This window comes from Anser brachyrhynchus, assembly GCF_964034855.1.
Source record: "Anser brachyrhynchus genome assembly, chromosome: 11".
Classification (NCBI taxonomy): domain Eukaryota; kingdom Metazoa; phylum Chordata; class Aves; order Anseriformes; family Anatidae; genus Anser; species Anser brachyrhynchus.
Window position 1 is genome coordinate 11,423,926 of NC_137706.1, and position 23,852 is coordinate 11,447,777.

Consider the following 23,852-nt stretch of genomic DNA (forward strand, 5'->3'; position numbering starts at 1 on the left):
GGGAGGACACTGGCCCAGGAGAGGCAAAGCCTCAGATGCAAGGGGATTTCAGACAGCAATCACAAAAGGAAGCTGCAGGTGAAGTCATAGGAATACGCTGTCATCAGATGACACACGGCTGGAGCAGCAAGAACTGCATGATGCCTTTCCCTGCCAGCTCAGCCTCCCTGAGTGAGTCAGTGCCTCCCGGAACAAGGTAGCTTTGCAATGTTTCCATCTGTGGCCTTGTCCCTGTCCATTGCACAACCTCCCAACCTCACACCGAGTGCTGGAGTTGGCCTGTGTTGACTTTTGCTGTCTCAATACCCTGGTTCACCATGCAGCTGAGAGGGTGGTGACGATAAGCACTTTCCAAAGCAGGCTGTGCCTCATGCTGAGGTTTCAAAGAAAAAAAAAAAAACATCTGCCAGGTGTTTTGAGGGTATCCATCAGGCTGGAAGACCCTTAGAAACCTAAAGGAAGCTACTTTCACCACCAAAATCTGAACACCTGCTTTAAGACCCACAAGATCTGCTCTCTGGTTTTATGTTTAAGGAACACTTCCCATTGAAGCCCAGCCCCAAAGCCATCTGCAGCTGGGAATATGTGCTTCTGCAAAAAGGCTGTCAGAGGCTCAAACTGGACCACGAGGAATGAGAAACAAGCAAATTGTGGCCAGCTGTAGCCATGACAGATCAACAGGAGCTCCTGTCCTGGCAAAGGACCAGGTGGGGCAATCAACAACCTCCTGAATTTTAAAACACCCTCTCCCATTCACAATTGGAAGCACTGACTCCCCAAAACATCAGCAGAAACCCGTGCTAATTGAGCCAAAGGGTAGCCATGTGACAGTGAAAAACCTGTTCTGCTTGCCTGTAACCTAGACAAAACGTTTACCTGAAGAGAAAAGGTAATTTTTTTTATTTTTTTATTTTTTTTGCTCCTCCCTTGTATCAACCACTGCTACATGTACATAAACGGATGCCTTACCATAGACTCCTTTTCCCAGGAGCTGCAGGAACCGACTGACTGCTGTCACCATCTCAGCCTTGTTCAGGTCCAGAAGAGAGACAACTTGGAAGCCCAGCTGCTTCAGAAGAACACTCAGCTCAAACACGTCTGTGACGGGAGCCATCAGGTTTGGATGATGCTGGTAGCGATTGTTGCCCACTAAAAGTGCTATCTTGCCTGTAGCTAACAGAAACACCAAGTGAAAAAGCTGTAAGCACACAGCAAGTGGCAAGGTCTCACTTCCTTCGGTTGGTGTGAGGACGGGAAATTTTTCTCAGTTTTAGGCAGGAAGGTTAGACCTTACCCTGTCACGAGCCTGGAATGCCCTCCAGAAAGCACTCAGCTTTCTGAACGCTTTGACAAAACATGCAAGGCATCATTTTGAAAGAAAGACCTGAGAAGTTTCCATGTGGAAAGCAAAACCGCAGGAGTGGAGGAGGATCTGCACTACTGAGGCTATTTGGCACCAGCCCTACTGTGACTGTTACGCATGCTGGCGGCCCCTGGGAGGGGGAAGCTCTGAGCCAGAGGTCCTTTCCCCCCACAGGGCTGAAGGAGGGAAAGCCAAGCCTCTTGCTTTCACTTCAGCCCCCAGCTTCCCCTGTAGGAAAATCAGATTGGCTTTCAGCAGCTGTGGGAGAAGGAGCTTTGCTCTGGTCCAAGGAGGTATTTAAAAGAAGGGAAAAGGCGTTGTGTGACCCAGACTTCATAAAGTCATTTGGCAAGTGCAGAGGTTGAGATTGGGTTACTCATTAGGAATAATCTTACTCCACTGGCTGAGACTGATCAGGTCTTGGCAGGGAAAAAGACTCTCATCCTGTGCCTCACAGCTCTGATCCAGAAAGCACAGAGCCAGTGGAGCCTGTGACAAAGTGGCCATAAAGGCTTGAAATGGCCTCTGCAAGAAAAGCACCCCTATGCCCTGCCCTCCCATGCACCCTGGAGCTTGCCTTTTAATTCAGGGAATAATTGCTTAGGAAGAAATGATGACAGTACTCACCAAAAAACTTCTCTGAACGACAGGAACCTGGAAAAGAAAGAGGGGAACAATAAGCCAGTGCTCAGCACTCAGCATCCCAGTGCCAGCCCCTACAACAGGTCTGAAACCTGTTCCCATGGCCCCTGGCAATGCAAAGCTGGATCATGCGGTGCATCTGCATCTCATCCGCATCTGTAGAAGTAAAACAGGCTGCTCCTTGGGCAAGTTTTTCACTGCCTGCTTGGTAACCTTAAAGACACTTGTCTGCTGATTTCAGGAGCCTGCCTGAGCTGGCCTTTGGGAGGTACCTGAAACCCCGTGTCAGCAGCAAACAGGAACAGCAAGTGGTTAGAGTTGAAAGGTAGGGCATGCAGGGAAGGAGGGTGCCTGTGTGTGAGTAGCCAGGAAGCAAAGCTGAGAGAAGGGGCAGGCAGGAGAGCCACCGTGGAGGAGCTGGTGCCTATCAGGACATCTGTGCTGCTTGGATCAGCCCTGCCTGGACTGCTGTGCTTCCCAAGATGCCAAGATGCTCCTTCGCTGCAGCGAAAGCAAAGGAAACAGGATGACTCCAGGAAGAAACTCAGTCAACATAAGCTTCAGAAGTGAGAGCTGCTCCCCACAAGCGGGAAGGAAGCTGGCTGTTTGCTCTTGGTGGTGATAATATTCCCAGCACCTTCAACACCCTGGTTTGTCTTTTCCTGCCTTTCAGCAGTTCCAGCTCAGGAAGGCCACCCCAAAATGTGACTCACTTTCATGAGCTTCATCAGCTCCCCTGTCCAAGCACTGCGCTTTGTGGGTGCTGGTGTGCCTGTGGGGCATCCATGCAGGAATCCCACCCCTCAATGCTCCCAGCATGCAGTCTCTGAAAACCATCGTTACCCTGACAGCTCCAGATTTCCCTATTAAAAAAAAAAATCCAGCACAGGAGAAAAGCCTGAAACCCTACAGGCTCTAAATGAAGAAAGAGCATATTTTTAATTGCATAAATCTTCTGAGTCTGGAAGACCTGAACACACAGTGATGACGGTGCTGGTAATGCTCCAGGGAAATCTATCAGAACAAGCTTATTTGTCCTTTTCTGCCTCTGACAGAGCCACCTGTTGCATTTTAAAGCTACTCAGGCATAGCATTTTGAACCCAACCCAGTCTGATGTCCCTTTCATGCTGACTGTTACTCCTGGGTGCTGTTTTGCCAGACGCAAGAAGGCAGGGAGAGTACACAACACTCTCTGATTATACAGGACCAGTTTGCTCCCTGGAGAGGTTTTAAAGACAGACTGTAAGGCCAGATGAGAAGTTTATAGCATAGAAAAATCTCTAGATGGAGTAAAGAGCCCACAAAGCTATTCCTGACTCACTGCAAAGGCAGATGGCCAAAGCAGCCATCACACTGGAGGTGGAGCATGCCCGAGGCTCCGGGGATCCATCTTCTCCCCAGGATCCATCAGGTCACACAGCACGCGCTGCATCAGCCCCAGGCTGCCAGCCTGATGGGCCTGAACCTTCCTGAAATAAACACCATCCTCTCCAGCTCCATGTGTCTGAGCACATCACTTTGTCTTGGCAAGGCTGTGCATTAGTTTTAAGGAAGGACTCCATTGCAATTTGTTGAGAGATCTACTAAACCCGCACCTCGGCAGGGCAAGAAAAACTGCAGTGAGCATCTGAGAGTGCAGCCTAATGTGGCTGTTTTCCTACCATCTGCAGGACCCAGCAGCGTCCCAAGCCACAGTACAGCCAGGCAGACAGAATGCTGCTTTTTTTCTTTTACAGTTGCCACTTCCCTCGCCAAATCTGAACCCCGTTATCAAGTAATCCCATTTATCATGGGGCAGGCCGATGCCTGCATTCCCAGCTCAGTAGGGTTTACGCAGCTCTGCTGAGATCACCCAGTATATCCAGGGTGTGAAACTGTGCTCTGCAGGCTGCTCCCGTGACAGCTGCCACAGGACTGCCAGGACACTCCCGTGTTTCTGCAGAGCCCCACGCTGCCTCTCCACTCTGAAGTGTCTTATGTTCAGCTCCCCACATCAGTGTTATTTAAAACCAATGGTATTTTTTTGTGTTACTAAAAGTCTGTTCAAGCTGGAGAAAGGTGTGAGTGGCAAAGCCATGCACCCTACTTCTCCTAATCCCACACCCCTCAGCCCAGCTTCCCCTGAACAAAGTGAGCCCCAGGGTAACACCCTGGCACTGGCCTCCTTGTCCACCGGCCTGGCGGCCTGGCATTTCCAGACAAGAGCACTGAAGTCCTCTTAACTACTTCTCAAGCTAGAAGATGATTTGCAGCAAAGCAGATGTGGGTTGGCTCTGCTCACCTATGTGAATGTCCACTGCGTTGGTCCAGTGCTCTCCGTGGCTATTGGAGGCACAGCAGAGGTACGTGCCGGAGTCACTGACTTTGGCGTGGGTGATCTAGACAGATCAAAAGTTAAATCTCATTATTTATGGTGACAGTTTGCATCCTCTCAACAGTATCTGCCAAATGCACCCTTGTTTTGGGAATAAAATATATTTTTTTTGCTGCTTCCTGCAACCTCATTTATTGCCTCAGAAAGATATCTAAGATTGCTTTTCCATGACTTTTGTCTTTCTAAGAAGCTCAGCAAGGCCACACGCTAAGGTCTGCTGCAAACCCCAGCTTCTAGAGAGCAAGAATGCTCTGCCCTGATGCCCTCTTTTCTTTATCCAGCAGCCCTGAAACGCTGTGTCATAGCCATACTCTGCCCCATGAACCACACTAGCAGGACAGCACATGGCCAACTTCAGAAGGTTGCCTGTTTTTCCTCTTAGGTGGCATTTTCTAGATATCCATCATGCCCATTGCTCTCTTCTAGCAAGTTTCTCATTCATATCCGTCCCGCCTGAAGCAGGACAAGAATGCCAGCAGTTCTGGCTGGCAAGGACCTCTGCAGTTCTCCAGCCCAGCCTAGCCTCCTGCTCAGAGAGGAACTAAAGGCACAAGCGGGTCAAAGCAGCTGTGGCTCTGTCTAGACAAGTCTTAAAAACCTCTAATGACAGAGATCTTGTGGCCTCTCTGTGTACAGGCTCCACCACTGCACCCACCCCAAAGTGAAGAATCTATTCCTAGTCCCCACGCTGAACTTCCCTGGGAAAAGTTCTGTTTGAGGCCACTGTCCCTCGTAACACCACCTAAGAAGAGCTTGGCTCCTTTACCATGCTTTAAGTGATGCCCCAGGAGGAAGTCTGCCTTTCTTGCACAGAAGACAGCACCGACTAGACAGCACATTCAGCCAGTGACTGACCACAAAACCCGACCTTTTTCTGACTCCCTGACTCTTTCCTGTTGTAACTAACCACTTTTCCTTCCATCTTTCCTGCAGGCAGACACTGTTCCTGCAGCTCCATCACTTTACACCCGCAGCCCCCTGCACGTACATACAATAGCTGTTCTTGTGCCACTGCAAAAAAGCACAAGAGGCCTGCTGAGAGCCCTCAATGCCAGCACAAGGCATCAATCTCTTATTTCTTACAGAAACATCCACAGCTTTGGAAGAAGCCCATAAAATGTATTCCCTCTTCAACCATAGTCCTTCAGTCAGGGCTATCAAAGCAACAGGAGTAATCTGTGGACTGCAGGGAAACACGGCTGAGCGTGAGGTTGTTTCTCAAGGGCTGAAGAGAGGGGGAGGACAGGCAAGAAGAGACTGCTTTCTGACCGCATTCACCTGATGGCACAGATCAAAGCATGCCTGAGCCTTTACACGCAGGTAAGAGCCAGGCTTAAGGACTGTGACCTGTCATATCAAGGATGACAACAGCATAGAATTTTCAGCAGTCTCTCCAAGGCTTCTGAAGCCCTCTCACACTCACCGTCCCATCGGGCTTCTCCCATCACCCAGCCCAGTAGCCAAAGTTTCTGAACCGTCCCAAGGTAACATTACCCAGAGCCTTTTTTTCTTCTGGTGTTCCAGCACGTTCCCATTGCAGTACCACTGGTAGCTGGGGGCTGGGACCCCCATGGCAGCACACTGCAGCAGTAGTGGCTTCCCAACTTCCACCTTCTGCTCAGTGGGGTTGAGGATGATGACCGGTTCTCCTTGCCAGAGCTGAGGGAGCAATCCTATGAAGCAGGAACACAAAATTGGTTCCCCATCCATGAGAAGAGAAAACAAGGGTATTTTTGTATCCTGCAGTCTGTGTGCATTGCCAGAGCAGTGAACCTTTTTCCATCCGCACCAAGAGATGCCATCCCATGGGGTGGCTGTAGTTGCAGCATCACCGCTGCACCCTTCTGCAGGGAATCCTTGAGAGCAACACCCACTACAGAACATGACACACCAAAGCACTGCCTCTTGCTTCCCAGTCCCAAACATGCCCTGGCTCCTGGTGATGCTCACCCTTTCCTGTCAAGGGTGCAGTCAACACCCAGAGGTATTTTTGCCAGATTGCCTCTTACAGTCCCTCTGTCCAATGCAAAACAACACACACCCAGTATAACCTCCCTCCGGTAAACCCATGGCGAGTGATCAACAGGAGGAGCAGGTAAATACAGCTGGGGTTACTGGGATCACGACAGGGACCTGAAATACCCACAGCATGGACACAGTAGTCTGGCTAAGACCTGCAGGCTCACATCACTGGGGTGATCTTTCTGTATAGTGCTTTTCAAGCTGGGAGGACGCACTGTCCCAGGAACCACAGAGGACCACTGTAGTGATGTCTGGCAATATCTGTGCAAAGCAGAAAACAGAGAAAAGCTGCAAGACATGTTAGTACCTCTGGCAACACACGGATGAACCTCCACCTTCACCCAGTCAGAGAAGACGGCATTTCTGTAGAGATCATTGATTCTGCAGGTGTAGAGTTGGGTCTGCTGTGCAGTGATGGGCAAGTCTTGCTTGGTAGCACCAGGAATCTGGCAGCAGACAGACTAAAGGGAAAACACAGGCGGTGGGCAGCGAGTTGCCACTCACTGCTGGGAGCAGAAGGGACCAGCAGGCTCCTGCTAAAAGCAGGAAAAGCAGGGATCCCTGGTTCTGTCACCTCCTCCAGCCACAGGGATACAGGGAGAAGGATGTTTTCTACAGCACTCCCCATGGCACCTACTGAAGCCCTTAGCATGGTCATGTAACCGCATCCTGTCCCCTCTCCTCTTTTCTCTTCTAGCCTCCTGCTTCCCACCCAGTCTACCCACAGAGGGCTATCTCCACCATGCCGCAGGGCAGGGAGCAAGCCCGAAACAAGAACTGGGGTAATCTCTGCTCACAGCATTACCTGGCGCTGACAAAACCACTGGTACTGTAGTGATGTACGAGCCTCGGCTCTGCACCGCAGCGTGAAGGAATAACCAACGGGGACAGAGACGGAGACCGGCTGCTCGGTGATCACAATGGCTACGAAGAAAGAGGTGTGAGTTTGCAACAGGAGCATGGACACAACCCGGGAGGCATTGCAAGCGTCACTCCTTCTCCTTCAGAGGAGAAACACTCCAGCATAACCCACGGTGCTCGACCACTCACAATAGGGGTGAGGCCCCCAGTGCAGACAGGGCCCATCCTACCAAGGAAGGGAGGTTTTGGAAAATGAGCATGCTTGACCCCCCCGTGGGTTGCCACACTGTTTTAAAAGTGGCTTCTGGGAGCTTAAACGCAGGCAGGGGCACCCTGCGGTGCACGGTTTGTGCCGCAGCTGGATGGGCGGCATCGCAGGCGTTTCTTGGGCGCAGCTCACCCGGCCTGCCCAAGCGCCAACCCGCGACCCCAGCGCCACTGCCGCCGACGTGCTGGTGGCTCCCTGCCGGCGCGGCTCGCTGAGAACTGCACAACACCCCGAGCTGCAAGGGCGCCGCCAGGGTCACCCAGCCCAACACCGCTCACCTGTCTGCATCGCTCTACCGACGCCTTGTCCCCCGCACCGCACCTGCCCCGGCCGCCCTCAGCAGCCGCCGGCCTCGCAGGCGGCTCCTCGCCCCGCCGAGCACCTGCGGAGGGGAGAAGCAGCGGCACGAGGTCGTGAGGCGGCCCCCGGCCCCCGGCCCGGCCCCGGGCGGCGTGGCGGAGCCCGAGCCGCCCGCTCTCCCCGCTCCCCTCGGCGGCGGCCTCCCCGGGCCGGGCCGGGCCGCGGTGCGGGGCTCTCACCTGCCGGCATGGTGGCCTCCGAGGAGCCGCCGTCCTCGGGGGGCAGCGCCGGGCTCAGGCTCCCCGGGCCGGCCGGGCTCCCGCGGGCCCTGCGGAGAGGCGGAGGCGCTCACCGGGGCTCGCCCCGCCGCGGCCCCCGAGCTCCTCCGGGGGCCACCCGGGTGTCTCCCCCTCCGGGCTTAGACCGCGGTGCCGCAGGCCCGGTGCCCGCGGGCCTGGGCCCGGGGACGCGGCCCCGGACTCACCTGCCGCCGGCCCCGCCGCCCGGGGAAGGCCCTGCCGGGCCCCAGCTGCCGCACTTCCGCGCCGCCGGGCCCGCCCCGCAGCCCCGCTCCGAAAGCGAAACGGCGCCCAGCGGCTCCGCCCGGGGCCGGGGCCGGGGCCGGGGCCGGGGCCGGGGCCGGGGCCGGGGCCGGGGCCGGGGCCGGGGCCGCCTCTCGGCCCGGGCCGGGGCCGCTCCGTCGGGGGCAGCGGCGGGAGGCGCCACCAGCCGGGCCCCGGGCTGCCCACGGCTATTGTCACCCTGCGCCCACGGGTACCCGCAGCCTGTCCCCACGGGTGTCCGCAGCCCTGTCCCCGTGGGTGTCCTCAGCCCGTCCCCTCAGTTGTCCTTGCCCCATCCATTCAGGTGTCCTCATCCCCAACCCCTCAGTTGGCCGTATCGCGTCCCCTCAGTTGTCTTCGTCCCCATCCCCACACAAGCCCTCACCGTTGTCCCCATGGGTGTCTTCACCCGTCCCTACGCCAACCCTTGCTTTCATCTTCATCCCCACTCTCGCTTCCACCCCCATCCCCACCGCCTCCCTCGCCACCATCCCCACGACCACCCTCATCGCTGTCCTCACAGCCCCCCTCCCCTCATCCCCACGGCCGGCCGGCCCCACCTCTGTCCCCGAGGCCACAGCCCGGGGTCTCATGGTGGAACCCCAGATGTGCTGTCCCTGCTCCTTCAGCTGGGAGAAGTGGGGCGAGACCCAGCCCGCGCTGACGACAACCTGCCAGGCTGTTTCCGCCGAGAAATCCCCCGCCGCCTGGGCTGGGTATCACGAGGGCTCTAGGGGAAGTGTCGCTGGGCCAGCCCGCCCGGAGGTTGCACAAGACCCTTCAGGACAGGGCAGAAAGCCGACAGATGGGGACAACTGGGAACAGCCTGGCCCCACAGCCCAGCCCCGCAGGGCCGGTGCTGTGAGCTCTGGAGCCTGGGCTGGGAACTGGCCCTATTCATAGTCTCCGAGTTATTTGATTTTCTACTCAAAGCCCAAACTTAACCTTTCTGGTGAAGGAAAAATGTGAAATTGCTCCCCTGGTTCCTGAAATCTCCCTCCTTGGCCATGGAAATGGGTCTGAGGATTCATTAATAAAGCAGCCAATTGATTTAGGAGTTAATTTCAGAGAGGCCTTCTGAGACCAGAACACTTGTGCCTGTCGGATTTCTATCGCAAACAGTCCTTTATAGCAGGATGAGAGATCCTTCGAGCCCTTCTAGAGCTACAGCTTAATGAAATGAATTACACTCGGATGCAGGCTGTACTTGGAGAAGCAGAATGTACCGATTGTTATCGCTGTGCTGTGATTTTTATTTACACAGTTAGGACAAAAGGCAGAATCTCCTCTGCCGCCAGTATCTCAGGTGAGGCTGCAAATGTGTCCAGAACAATGAAATAAAAAGGATTCGCCATCATTATATTTCGTTACATTTAATTTTGCTACATGGCCCTATGGCACAACCAAGTCGTGGTTAGTTGCTCTCCCTTGCAGAACGATGCTGTGGTGTTAGAGATGGTACGTGAAGCATGATGAAGGCAATGTGAGGTCTGGAGTGGCGTCTGTAAGAACAGACTCATTAAACCAAAACTCACCACCTTTCAAAAGACCAGACCAAGTGGAAAGGAGCTGGAGCTGAACCTGAGCTCTGTGTAATTGTGAATGGAGAGAACACAGGGAGAAGAGGGGGGCTGTAATTCCCAACAAACTTGTTGCTCTCCGATGTGACCAGGCAGGGAATGTGACACAAAACCAATGGGGATGAAACAAGTCTGGGCTCAGGACCAGCGTGGACAAATTCCCACCAGCAGACAAATTCCCACTGGGTCTCTCCCTCAGCTCTTGCCACAAGTACCTTCACTAGCAGTATGGAAGGATGCAGATGGATGTCTGGATGGCAGGGGGAAGCTGTTATGGCTGAGAGAAAAGGGATGGAGAGAGGGTGTGCAGGAGGAGCCTGGGCACAAGGGGGGACCACCACCATGTGCTTACCTGGGGAAGGAGCAAAGCTGAGCCATGCCTCTCCAGGGATGTGACTCTTCCTGCTGCTTTTCTCTTCAAAAGGATGGGGATGCAGTTTGTAGGAAAAAGCTAAAACCAACAGAATTGGTGGATGGAAGAAGGATGTTCTCCCTCCACATATATTTAGAAATATACCCTACATGTTTAAAATACAGATATTAATGTATTGCAAATGAAGGTTCTGTCTGAACGTGTTCCAGTAGCTCTGTCACATCTCATGCAGAGTCAACATAAATACAGCACAGGTAGCTAACAAAAGTGATCATTAAATTAACCTGAACACTTTCCGTGAGCTAAAGATGACACTTCTGATTGATGCAGTGTCTTTTCAATCAGCTAGAGGTTGCTGCATTCGCCATAGATCGCTTCTTTGGGTTTCAAGGCTAACATCCTCTATTATATGCCTAGTCTGTTCTGCTTGTCCTTGGGTCATTAAAAGCCCTGCCACGGCACATTCTGCATGAATATTTGGTCAAGAATATGTTTTTTTCTGCATGCCAATGGTGGTAGTTTGTTGACATTGTGCTGGAGAGCAGGAAGAAGCCTGTTATTTTAGAAAGGGAGGAACCCATGTGTATGTGTGCAGGATGAGAAAGGGAAGGATATACTGTGTGAGAGGAGTGAGAAAACATCTGTGACGCTTGCTGTGAGTCAGCGCTGGATTTGCAGGCAGAGGACGAAAGCTTTGCTAACAAGGCTTGAAGCCTTGTGGCTGACTGGCTTAGACTTCAAAAACTAAATGCTGCGAGAGCGAGTTTCCAAATGGAGACAGGAGCAGAGGGCACTGTCACTCTGCAAACAGAATGACTAGAGAGCAAATGCTGTAAGAGAAAGCTCTGTCTCAGCAGGGTAACTGGCACAGGAACCATACAGTGCCTGAAAGGGCAGAAAAATATACATTCACCATGTGTCTAGGGGAAGGCTCAAACACTGCAGCAGGATTCATCCCACCGCACTTAAGTTGGTAGGTGCTAAACCTGCTCCTGCCACCCAGGTTTCCGTTTGCTAGTGGGGTGAGGTGCACAACCACAGTGTAACTGGGGTGAGAAGGAGCACCTCCGGGTCTCTGATTCAGCCCCTCACTCCAAGCAGGACCTGTATCTGTCGCCCAGCATCTTGTTCCATCCACATTTAACTATCTCCAAGGATGGAGATCGCTTACCTCTTGGCCCCTGTTGCATTGTTTGATCCTACTCACGGGGCAATTTATTTATTTATTTTTCCTTAACATCTAATCTGAATTTTCCTCCTTGCAGCTTGTCTTTGTTGCCTCTCAGTCTATCACTCTGGACCTCTGGGAAGTGGCTGGCTCCGTTTGGTCTGTGCCCACCCATGAGGTACTGAACACAGCAAGAAGGTCTCCATTTAGACCTCTGATTAAGATGTAAGCCTAGTTCCCTCAGGCTCTCCTTGTATGGCATGTGCCTGAGATCCCTTAATTGTCTTGGTGGTCTTCACTGGACTCAATCCAATATATCAATGTCTTTCCTATATTGAAGAGTCTGAAACTGGACACAGTTTCAGCCCCAACACAAAGACTCACCTCTTCTGCACACCATTCTCAAGGCGAGTGTCTTTTCTATCAGGGCAACACCCCAAAAGATAGGGCTCAGCGTGATGGCATGGTGAAATGACATACGTAATTCATATCATGGGACTTAAGTTCAGGTTTCCTGAAGCTGTGGGACCTGAAAGTCCTCCTTTCAGAAAAAGAAATGGGGACAGGAGAATGACACATTGGGCCTCCCAGCCTAGCATCCTGCCTGTCACGTTGGGCAGCAGCTGAAGCACAGCATAGGGTGTGAGGTTGGTGCACGCACACAGCAAATATTCTTCTTTCATATTCTTCTTCTTTCATATTCTTCTTCTTCTCATAGCTTGAACACTTCTTTAAGCTTTTTAAAGCAAAGCTAGTATCTTTGTCCTGAGGAAATCTCAAGAGATTTGCCTTCCACAGATTTGTCCTATTTTTTTTTAAGCTCACTAACATTCAGCAACCAGAGCAATGTATGGAAGCAGCTTAACGCCAAGGTGTGTAAGGAAGCACCTCTCTTTTACTGACTTTACCTCCTGCTAACTTCACTTGATGCCCATGAACTTATTTTGATAGACACTCTCTCCCTGTCCCTCGGGACTGTGCGTACCTCTGTCATATACACCTCAGTTGTTCCTTCCAGGCTGAGGAGCCCCAGCCTATGCAGGTATTCTCCAAGTGGCAGCCAGTTCTGGTCTCTGATCATCCTTCCTGCCCTGCTGTGAGTTGTGTTTTTTGTTTGTTTGGTTGGTTGATTGGTTTTGGTTTTGGTTTGGTTTGGATTTTTTTTCCCTTTTCTTTTCAGGTCTGCTATATTCTGTTTGAGATGGATTCTTCCTGAGTGGCATTAGCCCATGCAGACCCCACCACTGCCTATGGAAAATGCCTGTCATTGCTTCCTCTATGAATCATGTTACATTTGTCATCACGGGCTTTCATCTGTTATTTTACTGCCTGGTGAGATCTTCAGTCAGCCCTCTCAGACCACCCTTTCTCCCCATATTTCCTAGGAACAAATCCAAAAGTCTGATGGGGTCCATCTCCTTTGCATTTGCCAAGACCAAGTATGCTCTCTGGTGTCACACATCCAGCTATTTACATGCTTGATAGCACAATCACCTGTTACAGAGATCTGCAATAAGCAAACTCCAGTACCTACACCTGAAATGACACAAGGCTCCTTCCAAAACACTGCCCAAATGCAAGATTGTGCTGAGATCTGAGCTAAGAAATGTTTTTCACCACGGCTTGAGTGGAGAACTGCAACTCTGTTCAGGCCACTAGAAAACAACTGGATGTATCCAGATCTGGGTTGCGTCGGACCAGATTATAACTTCTGTAAGCTTAAAAAAAAATTGTTGACCCAGTATACACTGACTCTGACAAGTTAACAGGATCCAAGAAACCTTATATGAGAGAAAAATTCACCCGGGGGTCCTGGCTTTGGATCTGGTGTTGTCTGCAAGTGCTGCTCTACTAGACTGCATGTCTGGATTCCCCTAGTACTCCTTGCAACCTTCTCCCCCCACCTTGGCCCACAGATGTCAGCACCCTCCCCTCTAAGCAGGCTTGGGCATCTGCTGGGCTTGATAACTTCGTTGGGGGCCATCAGTTTCTCCACATGCATATCTGGCTCAAGCTGTAACCTCCCTTTCCACTTGGCTCAAGGTTTGATATACCAGTGAAAAAAAGCATCTGAGGTCCAGACTGAGTTATATCAACCTGCTGTTGCTGCACATCTGTGTTGTGGCTTCGTGTCCAGGTGTCACCCAGCACCTTTGCTGTTTTTAGTGTCCTTTCTGGGGTTCCTGGCTGATCGGGGCCTGTTGACTTCTCCCTTCCATGTGCCACGCACACTGATACTGTGTTTCCATCATAAACCTGGGGAGAAGTAAACTATCCATGGGACTCCAGAACAGGATAACAGAGCAGGAACGTTTCTGTCTGAATAAACCAGCCAGGGGACCCCAGCCTGGTTCCTTCCAGGGCTGTCCCAGGACAGTCGCCAACCCCATGGCCTGGGGGTGGCACCAGTCATGCTGAGAGGTAAGAGGCTCATCAGGGAATGCAAGGGAAAAACATGTGGGAACTGTGCAAGACTTCATGTGGGATGCTTAGGGGAGGAACTAAAGGTGGAGGAAGGGAGGAAATCAGGGTGGTCTGGGGAAGCACAAGTGTGGGAAAACACAGGGTAGTAAGAGAACAAAAGGGGCTGTTTGCACCTAAAGCAGAGTGGTCAGTATGCTTGTCTGGCCATGCCCTGTGCCTCATTAGTGCAGTCCAGCCTGGCTTCTAAATAAACTCCTTTTCCAACTATTCATCTGGCTGAGGGGCTCTCTATTCTGTGTGGTTGTGTGCAGGGGACTGAGTGCCAATAGTAAGTCACACTCTGGGTAATAAGGATTTGTGTCTGTGATGCCCAGATGAACTGTAGGTAGATGTATCAGAGACCCGCCTGCATGTGTGCATGTCTCAGCAGGAGGCAATGGGAAAAAAAGGGTGCAGGTGCCAGCTCCTGGCACGCTGAGTGCATGAGCTCAGGTCCTGGAGGGATCCGGGTGTATAGTTGACGCACACAGTCGTGCCAGTCCCTATCAGAGGTCACCTTCCAAACCACAATGTTTGCTGGGGATGAGGAGCTGGGGATGTCCTGCACCGAGTGACCCACGCAGCCCTCACCTGCCTCGCTGCTTGTTGTCACGTTCATTCTCTCTCCTGCCCAGGCAGGGATCGGCTCAAAGCCTGTTGTCTTTCCCAGTCTGGACCTCTCTGCCACGATCTCGTCTCTTTTGCAGCAATGCCTGCTGTTGTTTTCTTCTTGCAGACTCCAGGCACACAGCCGTGGGCAGACCGCCGATGCACAGCCAAGCTGTTCTATCCGTCAATCCCGCTCCGCAGAGCCGCAGTGTCACCAGCGACGTGCCTGCGGCGCTCAATACAACCGCTTGACAGGCAAGATGAAGGTGGAACAAGAGGAAATTCAATTCTATTATGGGTTATGTTTTCATCTGGTATTAAATCACTCTCACTAATCTTTTGTGACGTGTACCCACCTCTTACAGCCCTGTTTCACGCTGTCCTCTTCAGGGAGACCGAATAAATACCAGCACCTTGGGAACCCAAGGGAAAAACAGCTGCCAAAGCGTGAAACGCTCCTGGGACCGCCACCAGGACGTGACCGCAACGATCGCAGCGCACAGCGCTGCCAGCCACGGCACAACGATCGTGCCTTTGAAGCAACAAGGCGTTTTGCAGCCGACCCTCAGCTACCTTTGAGAAACCCCAAACCCCCAAACTGACCAACGCGTTGGGGGCAGGGAGGGAGTTACGATTAACAAAACCAACGCTCGAACGTCGCGTGTTTCGTCCCCAGAGGGGGAGGAGGGGTGGAGGGGGGCCGGGGCCGGGCCACCTCACGCCGAGGGACCCGGGGCTGGCGGGGGGGAGCCCGGGGCCGCGTCACGGCTCCGCCGCCCGACTGACAGCGCCATGTGCGGGGCGGCTATAAATGCCGGCCGTGATTGACAGGGCCGGCAGCGGCGGCGGCGCCGGGCAGGGGCAGCCGGAGCCCGGCCGCCGCCATGGGCTCGCCGCGCCGGGCCCTCAGCAACTCGTACGCGGGCAACGGGAGGCTGTCGCCGCCGCTTCGGCCGGGCAGCGTCGAGGGCGCGGAGGAGGCGGAAAACGCGGCCTGGGCCTCTCGGCCCAACCGGCGCAGCTACCTGCTCAGCATCCGGCCCCAGAACAGGTGAGGGCGGCCGGGGGCGGCGGGGCCCTGCCGGGGGCGGCGAGCCCGGGGTGCCGCGGGGAGCTGAGGGGCTCTGCTCGCCCCGCGCCGGGGCCGTTAGCCATGGGCTCGCCGCCACCCGAAGCCAGGGAGCGCCCGGGGCGGCCGCGGGGACGGGGACGAGTGTGGTGGCGGGGGCACCCCCAGGGCTGGCACCTCTCCTGTTTGCCCCCTAAGCGCTGGGCAGGGCGGTGCTGCCTACGGACAAACTTCCAAGGACGGTGGAGAACCAAAATGACTGGATAAAGAGACGCGGGAGCTGGGGAGGTGAAATCAAGCTGTGTTAAAAGGTGGAGCAGAAGGGCTGCCGCCAGCGCTGTGCCGGGGGCGGAAGGCCGGGCTGGTGTCCCGGGCAGCGGGCGGCTGTCCAGCCCGGAGCCAGGGCCGCACGGCGGGGCACACCCGGGTGGCGAGCGGCTGGAGGCTGCCTGGCGCTCCTGAAGGCGAAGGCAGCGCACGAAACTGGAAGCGCCGTGTCTGCCTGCCCCCGGAGGCCCTTCCAGGGTTAGAGCAGGATAGCAGAGGCGAGCTGGAGCGATGGGACGCTCTCGGGTTCTCAAAAGCGATGTGGTGCGTGCTCGCTGCAGGAGGGCTGGCTCCTCGCTTCCCTGAAGACGGGGGTGTATTTCCGTGGCTGTTGCTGGGGCAGGGGTTGTCAGCATCGTGCATCTTTTTATAACAGGGCTGAGTTGACTTTCATGCTGAGAAATCCTGACAGACACAAGCTTCTGTCTTTCTTCTTCTTCTTCCTCTTTTTTTTTTTTTTAAACCTCAGAATATTCGAGGTTAAACTTGCCTACAGGATACTGCCCTGCCCTTTCTGGCTTCATAGTAGTGAAACTGCTTGTGTTATCTACACCAGACTCCATGCAAGGGGCCCGCTGTGCGGGTGCCTTATCTTATTGCCAAAAAGGCATTTCTACTATGTAGATATGGGCTGAGCAGTGACGAGAACTACATTCCTGGGTTAGAAATGGCCTCAGGCAGGAGGTCTGTGGTAGGAATGAGGCTTTGTTCTCAGGGGAGAAGGTATGATAAACATGTTGTTAACTCAGACCGGTTGAGGTTAGTGAATACAAGGCAACATGCCAGTGAAGGCGAAGGTGTTGGTTACAGCATTAGTTGTTCAAAATAAAGCCTTTAAATTACTTTGAATTTGCTATGAGCACTCTTCAACCCGTAAGCTCTTGAATTGAGTGTGCATCTTCCTTATTGACGATTTATAAATAATGCATTTCCAGCATGTCAAGGGTTGGTGCCTGAAATAATCTGAGATTTGTGAAAATAAATACAGCACCAAAAGAGACGGAAACATGCTGCCTGGCAGTCAGATGTTAAAGCTGGGGTAATGCCAAAGTTAAGTTGCCTTAATTCAGTTCCTTTGTGCTTGTATTGTAGTGTGCAATCTAATTGCAATCTGGCTGTGTACCCCAGCGTCTTCAGTACCAAGAAATACACATGCAGCATTCACAACCAACCTGTGACCTCAGACCATGCTTAATGTTGCAAAGGAAATGTGTAATTGAGTCCAGTACCTCCATTCTACAGATTAAAGGTAGAGAGTCTTTAGTAAGATGTTGAGGACTTTTGATTGCCTAGAGCTTGATTCTCTATTCACCCTTCCCCCCCCCCCCAATATGTTCAAATTGCAGCTTTAATCTGTTTAGCCATAAGGAAGGGTTCAGCAGTCCTCAACTAATACTTCCAGTGTTCCCAGCTGGCTTGCCCAGATCCCAGAAATTTTGCTCGAGGCCACTGAGGAAGATGCAGAGTGATGTGATGTGGGTGAGCCTGGCATCTCCTGGATGTGTTGACTCTGCTGCTCAAGCACAGCAATACTGCTCTGTGACCGCAAAGCTCCTAGCCCTGAACACCTTGATCTTGCCATGCTAGCACTGTGTGTTGGCTGTACCCGTTTCTATTCGTAGGAGTCTTATGCTTTTGCAGAAAAAGTGACACTGTACTGCAAAGATTAAATTGGCAGTGGATTCATTTTCCACAAATTGTTCAATTCCTTTTTCAACCCATTCAAGTACTTGGTCATCGAAGCCTATGGCAAGGTAATTTCATTTTGCCATTTAACTTCAGTGGCTGCCCCTTCTGTTGTAAGAAGCAGTGAATAGATATTTGCTAAATAGCAAAACTGACCTTTCCCTGTATTTGTGACATCTTCCAGTTTCCGCTAATGAACAGGGGAGGAGTAATATAGAAGTCTTGCTCCCTGCACAGCCTAGAGTATGTCTGCAAGTGCAGAAGATTTGAGCGAGGCTGTGTGGAAACTTGCTGTGAAACTGCATCGCTGTCTATGATGCAGGGCAAGGGTTTGAATGAAGTGGGGCTTTTTGTCCTGTAATTAAATAATGTATCATAACAATTCTGGAAAGCGAGTGAGTGGGAATGATGTAGCGAGGAGGCTTTCAGAAAGCAATTATGAATTTAATTAAATCCAGGAACATCTGGAGAGCTTGCCTGGGAGAACTTGAAAAGCAAGATGAGTGATGTGCAGAACAGCAGATAACATTCAGCAGTTTTCTTTAATGCAGAATGTATTTGAATTTGGTGGGTTTGAAGCTGACAAGCATGGGACAAGTGATACAGACACAGAATTGCAGTGGGAGGCTGTTTTGGTGGTTGGAAAGCAGAAATGGATACAATGATCCAAAGAAAGTATGTGGGTTTTTTCAGGCTTCTCTATTGCTGTCTCTGTATGTATTTGTGGAGTGTTTAGCTGAAATACTTGCATGCTCTCATCACCAATTCCCAATGGAAATTACTAGAGAGACTAGTAACATGACAGAGGTACCTGCAGATGAGGAAATCTTCGTGAAAATAAACTGAGGTTAGGAACCCGTACTTTGGGACAACACATGAAAAAGTTTCACCAGCATACTTGCATTAATGAGCCATGTAGAGAATAGTCTGGATGGTCTTAGTTGGCCTCCCTAAGCCCATAGTAGGAAAGTGATGTGTAAATTGAAGAATTCCTGTTTGGAAACTGGTATGTGCTTTTTCCATTTTTTAACTTAGAGAAATCATTGGGGTGATGCTATAGAATTCAGAAGAACAGAGGTGTTGAGAATGACTGACTGTATATTCATGGACTGTCCTGAGTTGGAAGACCCACAAGGATCGTGAAGTCTAACTCCTGGCTCCACACAGGACCATGCAAAAATCAGACCACGTGTCTGAGTGTTGTCCAAATGCTTCTTGAACCCCAGCACACTCAATGCCTTGACCAGTGCCTGACCACCCTCTCTGTGAAGAACCTCTTCCTGACACCCAGCCTGACCCTCCCCTGTCCCAGCTCCATGCCGTCCCCTCGGGTCCTGTCGCTGTCCCCAGAGAGCAGAGCTCAGCGCCTGCCCCTCCGCTCCCCTCGTGAGGGGGCTGCAGGCCGCCACGAGGCCTCCCTTTAGCCTCCTCTTCTCTGGGCTGAACAAACCAAGTGACTTCAGCTGCTCCTCATACATCTCGCCCTCCAGACCCTTCACCATCTTTGTTGCGCTCTTTTGGGCACTCTCTAATAGGCTTATGTCCTTCTTATTTTGTGGCACCTCAAACTGCACACAGCTCTCAAGGTGAGGCCGCACCAGTGCAGAGCAGGAAAATCACTGCCCTTGACCGACCAGCAATGCTGTGCCTCATGCACCCCATGATAAAGAATATCATCCCTTTATTAAAGAGAGTATCCAGGATATTTACCTTTTGTGCAGTTGAGAACTGGTCTTTAAGAGGAGTCTTTCCGTTTGAACAGACAGTTCAGAGACCATAAATTACTGGCTCTCCTCTGTCTTTTAATTTATCTGATAACGGACAATGAGGAGCAGCAGGTATGGTGACTTACCTTGCCCTTGCAGTCACCAAGTGGTTTTGTTTTTGTCGTTTTTTAAACTCTTATGTCTTAAAGCACTGGGCTATAATTACTTTACAAAGTGAGAGGAAAAGCTGCCAGTCCTGTCCAGGATCTGCCTTAGCTGCATTCATGGGCCATAACTTCAAAAAGTCTCTATTAGTGTCCTTTTTGTAAGAAATAGCTGACTTTGGAAGACATCTAGTGCGGAGAGATACTTTTTTTTTTTTTTTGTAAAAACTTATGACAAAGGCTTCATTTGAGTGCTAGGCCAACCCTTCTCTTGGAAACGATCAGTACCTCTCATCTAGCGCAGATGTCTGCTACTAGGTCTTGTTAAAGCATTGCCTCCTTGCTTAAATATCTTCCTGCTGTCATAGCTTCGTCATATGCAGATATTTATAGAGTATAGTGACATTCCCTCTGATCTTTTCTTGGACAGCCGTTTCTGGCTGTGGTGGCAGATGAGTTTAACAGAGTGCCTTGCCATCATTTTTCTATGCACCTGGCTTTTCTGGCTAAGAACGGTTCCCTATCTTCTATCTCTTGCTTTGCACATAATAACAAATTAAGGTGAAAAGAGCTGTTAGTATAATAAAGTGAGCTGAAAATGCAGGGCTGCTTAGCTCCTGAAAAGCATGGCTAGCTTTCTTAGTTCAGAGGAATTCCCTCTTCAGCAGCTGGGCATCTGTAACTTCTTGTGAGACCTCGCTCTTGGCAATGATCTGTATAAATTCCTGACAGGAAACCAACTGTGGCTTCGGGGAGAATTTGGTGCATCTCTTGTCTAATGGAAGTGTCCCAGATTTTGAAGGAAGCTCATCCAATACTTGCTCAAAAGACAAAAATGAAGGCATCAATGGGCTGATCTCCAGTCTGTAGGCTCCTGAGAGTAGAGATGTCACTTTCCTATAGGTACGACTGTATGTGCGGTCATGCCTGGTTTGAGTGGGCTCCTTGACAGCTGTATGCTATGAATAATAATCCCAAGCTGTGTTTTCTTCAGTCCTTTCTAAGGTGTCCTGTCCTCATCTGTTAGAAAGTTAGGTAAAGTTGGTTGTGTAGACTGATAAGGCGATAACCGAAGCTGAAAGATCAAGATGTGGAGCTGAACAAACAGTGTCCTTCAAGAGCACTGCTCAAATTTAAAATATATCACAGGTATGAACTTCGCTATTCTTCAGAAACCTCGTAAATGGAGACGTTTCCCAGACCTGCAATCCCCTTTCATTGCGTAGAGGGAGGTTGCGTTGTCTCCTCCAAAACAGAGGCAGATTCCGGGAGCAGAAATTAAAATCTGCTCCATCCTCGCCCTGTCTCAGCTAGGGAAGGAAGGGCTTGGATGAATGAGGCTGTTATTTCACAGTCTGTCTCTCATGTCTTATAGCATCAGCTGGTCTGAGAAGGGGGAGATAGAAGAGCCTTTTGTTCTTTCTTGTTTCTTGATGTCTTTCTTCTAGCTACTAGTTAATTTGGATAATAAAGGCAGTGATACTTGTGAGTTAAAATACACAGCATCTTCTGAGTGTTACAGCGGTTGATACAGGAACATGTAACTCAATTTATTGTTTTCCACCTTCCCTGTTAATGAAATCTAGCTCTGAATTGTAACATTCCAGTCCATGTTCATTTGTCTCGGAGCAAATTACTTGCAGAAAAATACCATATTTCTCCAGCTCTCACATCGATTTGTTCTGTGACCTTGACAAGTAAAGACTCAATACATCCATTTTCCAGTCTGTAAAATAACAACGTGTCTTGTACAACTCCACAGCACTCACAGCTAGTTTATCACAAGATAGCTGATAATTACTGCCACGGTGTATGAAACACAAACACACTTTTTCCGTGTGTGCATGAAGTGCTTGATAAGAAGCGGGACACATGGCAGGAAAGAAGCCTTAAGCATAACCACATGTACATGAAAGCTTCATTGTCGTCTTTCAAAAATCAAAAATGCTTGGCTACTGACAGCTGAGAAAATGCTCAGAGTGGCTTGTGTTTGTCTCAAGTAGTATTAACCTTGGAGGCAGAGAAGTTCATGTGAAATCTTATCCTTAGGAGACTGCATGTGCAAAACATGCCCAGTAATATCACGGGTCAGAGGGGCGGTGGGAGGGAGCATCTGCACGGGACGGTCAGGGCAGTCCCTCTGTCCTGGGGGTGTTCTGCCCCGTTCTCCGTGGGTTCTTCTGCAGAGTTTTCTGCAATGCTATTTCCTTCAAAACATAACTCGGAGGTCTTGGGCTTGCTGTCATTGATGCATTTCTCTGTTCCAGTGCTGCACTGGACAGCTAGTGCAGCTCAGTCTTTGTGCTGTGGAAGAGCACTGAAATGTATGAGTGACTGTTGCAGCTCGAGCAGATCGAGTCCATGTCCATGTGTGGATGGAGCTACTGCAAGGCATATTGCAGCGTCTCATGAGCTCCTGTTGACTTCCATATGAGGACCTGAGCTGGAAGGCGAATGCTTTCTTCACCCCCAGATAAAGAAATAGAGAAATGAGGATTTTGTGCAGTGAGTGCATGAGAGGGATTAGAAAAGATACTGGATTTAAAGTCTGTTTTTAAAGGAATTAACCTGTCCTTCCTAGTGGGGTGATGTACCAGAGTAGGGCATCAATTTGAGCAATATTTTTAGTGATTAGGAAGTGAGTGGTGTTGACGGTTCTACCTCCTGCCCTTGCAGCAAGACTGAAATTCGGCAAGTGCATGAAAAATGGGGGAGACCGTCTTCATTTCTGAAGGAAATTACAAGCAGGTGAAGGGCTAAAACCTATAAAAGGATGATAAACGTCCAAAGAAGTTTGGAAGCATCTGATGAAAGGAAATTTAAGAAGAGCTGAGGCTGAGCAGCGGGTTGTAATTCTCATGGGCTGGTGCAACAGCGGTTGATAACCAAACCTGTACTTTTGGGGCTAGCTTTTACCAAGCTGTCCCTTACCTCAGAGATGAGATGCCTGCAGACTTTCCTCCCACCAGTGTTGGACATGCATGGAGCAGACCTCTCCAACCTAAGCATCCAGAACCCCCTTTCTCCAGTGGAGAGAAACCAGTGCCTTTAGACCTTGATTCATCTGCTTTAGACTCAGGATAAGCTAAACTGCTGCCTTCATCCTACATCCCTCAAGCTTGCTCAGAGGAGACACATCCGCTGTAGATGCTGCATTTAATTAGCAGAATCCTGCGCTGTGTACACTAACAAGTCTCTGGAGAGCTGAGGATACGGACAGCCCAATCCCAAGGCGTATCAAGCTAGGCGTGCTGGGGCATCTGTCGTGCCTTGCACAGGAGTCCCGCATTTCCAAGTTAATAGGTTTGGTTTAGACTCTTATGTAGTTATGCTGGTGCAGCTCTGTGTGGGTATGCTGTAAACTTAATTAAAATGAAGTGAAATGCCAGCTGCCTGCAGGCAGGGCTGTTGTAGCTGGAGCTTTTAGAATTTGATCTTACTCTCTCTGGGCTTAAATCTCCAGTCTGTTAAAAAAGAAAAAAGAAAAATTTGCTTAGTTCCTTAGCGTACTGAGGTTAAACTTTAGTCAATGCCTGTGCTCTTAATGGTGGTGTCTTTCTTTTTTTTGATAGCATCAAGGCTCCTCAAGAGACCATCAGTCCAATATTTAGCATAATGTTTCAGGACATGCAGTGAATAAAGCCTGGGCTGTGTGCTGTACGCTGGGAATTAAAAGTGCTGACTGTGTTCACTGCTTGATCACGTACGTGAGCAGAAGGGGGTTGTGTCACAGGCACCCTTCGTTCTGACTCTTGCCTTTTGAATGATTCGCTTTACGTTGGAGACAAGGCACCTCCCCGTTGGTCTTATGCAAGAAAGCATGATTGAAACGCTGCTTCTGCTTATGATAGCACTCTCCAGCAAGCATTTTAGGATCTCCTGGCTCCTCAAGCAATGCCTGTGTCCTTTATATTTCTGGAGGTCAAAAGGAGATGGTTTCCCTTTTAGTGGGTATGCAAAACACTTTTGGGTTCCTTTACTGTTGGAAAGCGGCTCAAAGAGGAATTGGAGCTCTCCTAAAGCGTTGGGCTGGGTAGGAGTGGTGAAGGCAAAGCGATGTGCTGGTCAGTAAGGCAGGTACTGCCAGGGCATGCCTTGAAGTGCTGGAAAGGGCTTGGAGCTCAGAGAGATGCCCCAGGTGCTGGAGCTCAACTGCAAAAGCCAAAGGCTGAAGTTCCTTGGACTTCTCCCATGGACCAACCCACCGCATGCAAGGTGGATCAGGCAGCTGATCATCGACCTGTTCTGGTTAGTGTTTGATGCTTTTTCCAGCCAGATGGCTCCTGATCCACTCATCCTCTGGTGGCAGGAAC

General features: G+C 50.9%; 2 protein-coding genes across 5 annotated transcripts in view; one reads left to right on the plus strand and one right to left on the minus strand.

The window, feature by feature from the left end:
- LOC308200961 (mucosa-associated lymphoid tissue lymphoma translocation protein 1-like) overlaps positions 1-9,107 on the minus strand; it is a 28,291-nt gene extending 19,184 nt beyond the window's left edge. Inside the window, exons 1-9 of one of the 4 annotated variants that reach the window (XM_080607596.1) lie at positions 8,955-9,101; positions 8,071-8,159; positions 7,810-7,913; positions 7,208-7,326; positions 6,710-6,863; positions 5,875-6,053; positions 4,288-4,384; positions 1,991-2,017; positions 970-1,173 (exon numbers count right to left, since the gene is read on the minus strand). In XM_080607596.1, the coding sequence (XP_080463722.1) occupies positions 970-1,173; positions 1,991-2,017; positions 4,288-4,384; positions 5,875-6,053; positions 6,710-6,863; positions 7,208-7,326; positions 7,810-7,819 (790 nt within the window). In that variant the 5' untranslated portion in view covers positions 7,820-7,913; positions 8,071-8,159; positions 8,955-9,101. Of the gene's footprint in view, positions 1-969; positions 1,174-1,990; positions 2,018-4,287; positions 4,385-5,874; positions 6,054-6,709; positions 6,864-7,207; positions 7,327-7,809; positions 7,914-8,070; positions 8,160-8,315; positions 8,384-8,954 lie in introns of those variants that run through there. The other 3 variants (XM_080607595.1, XM_080607597.1, XM_080607598.1) reach the window with 3 other exon arrangements.
- Positions 9,108-15,383: 6,276 nt separating this feature from the next.
- Positions 15,384-23,852, plus strand: part of ALPK3 (alpha kinase 3) — a 34,173-nt gene continuing 25,704 nt past the window's right edge. The window contains 2 exon segments of the mRNA XM_080607576.1: positions 15,384-15,437; positions 15,439-15,638. Of these exon segments, the coding sequence (XP_080463702.1) occupies positions 15,399-15,437; positions 15,439-15,638 (239 nt within the window). The 5' untranslated portion in view covers positions 15,384-15,398.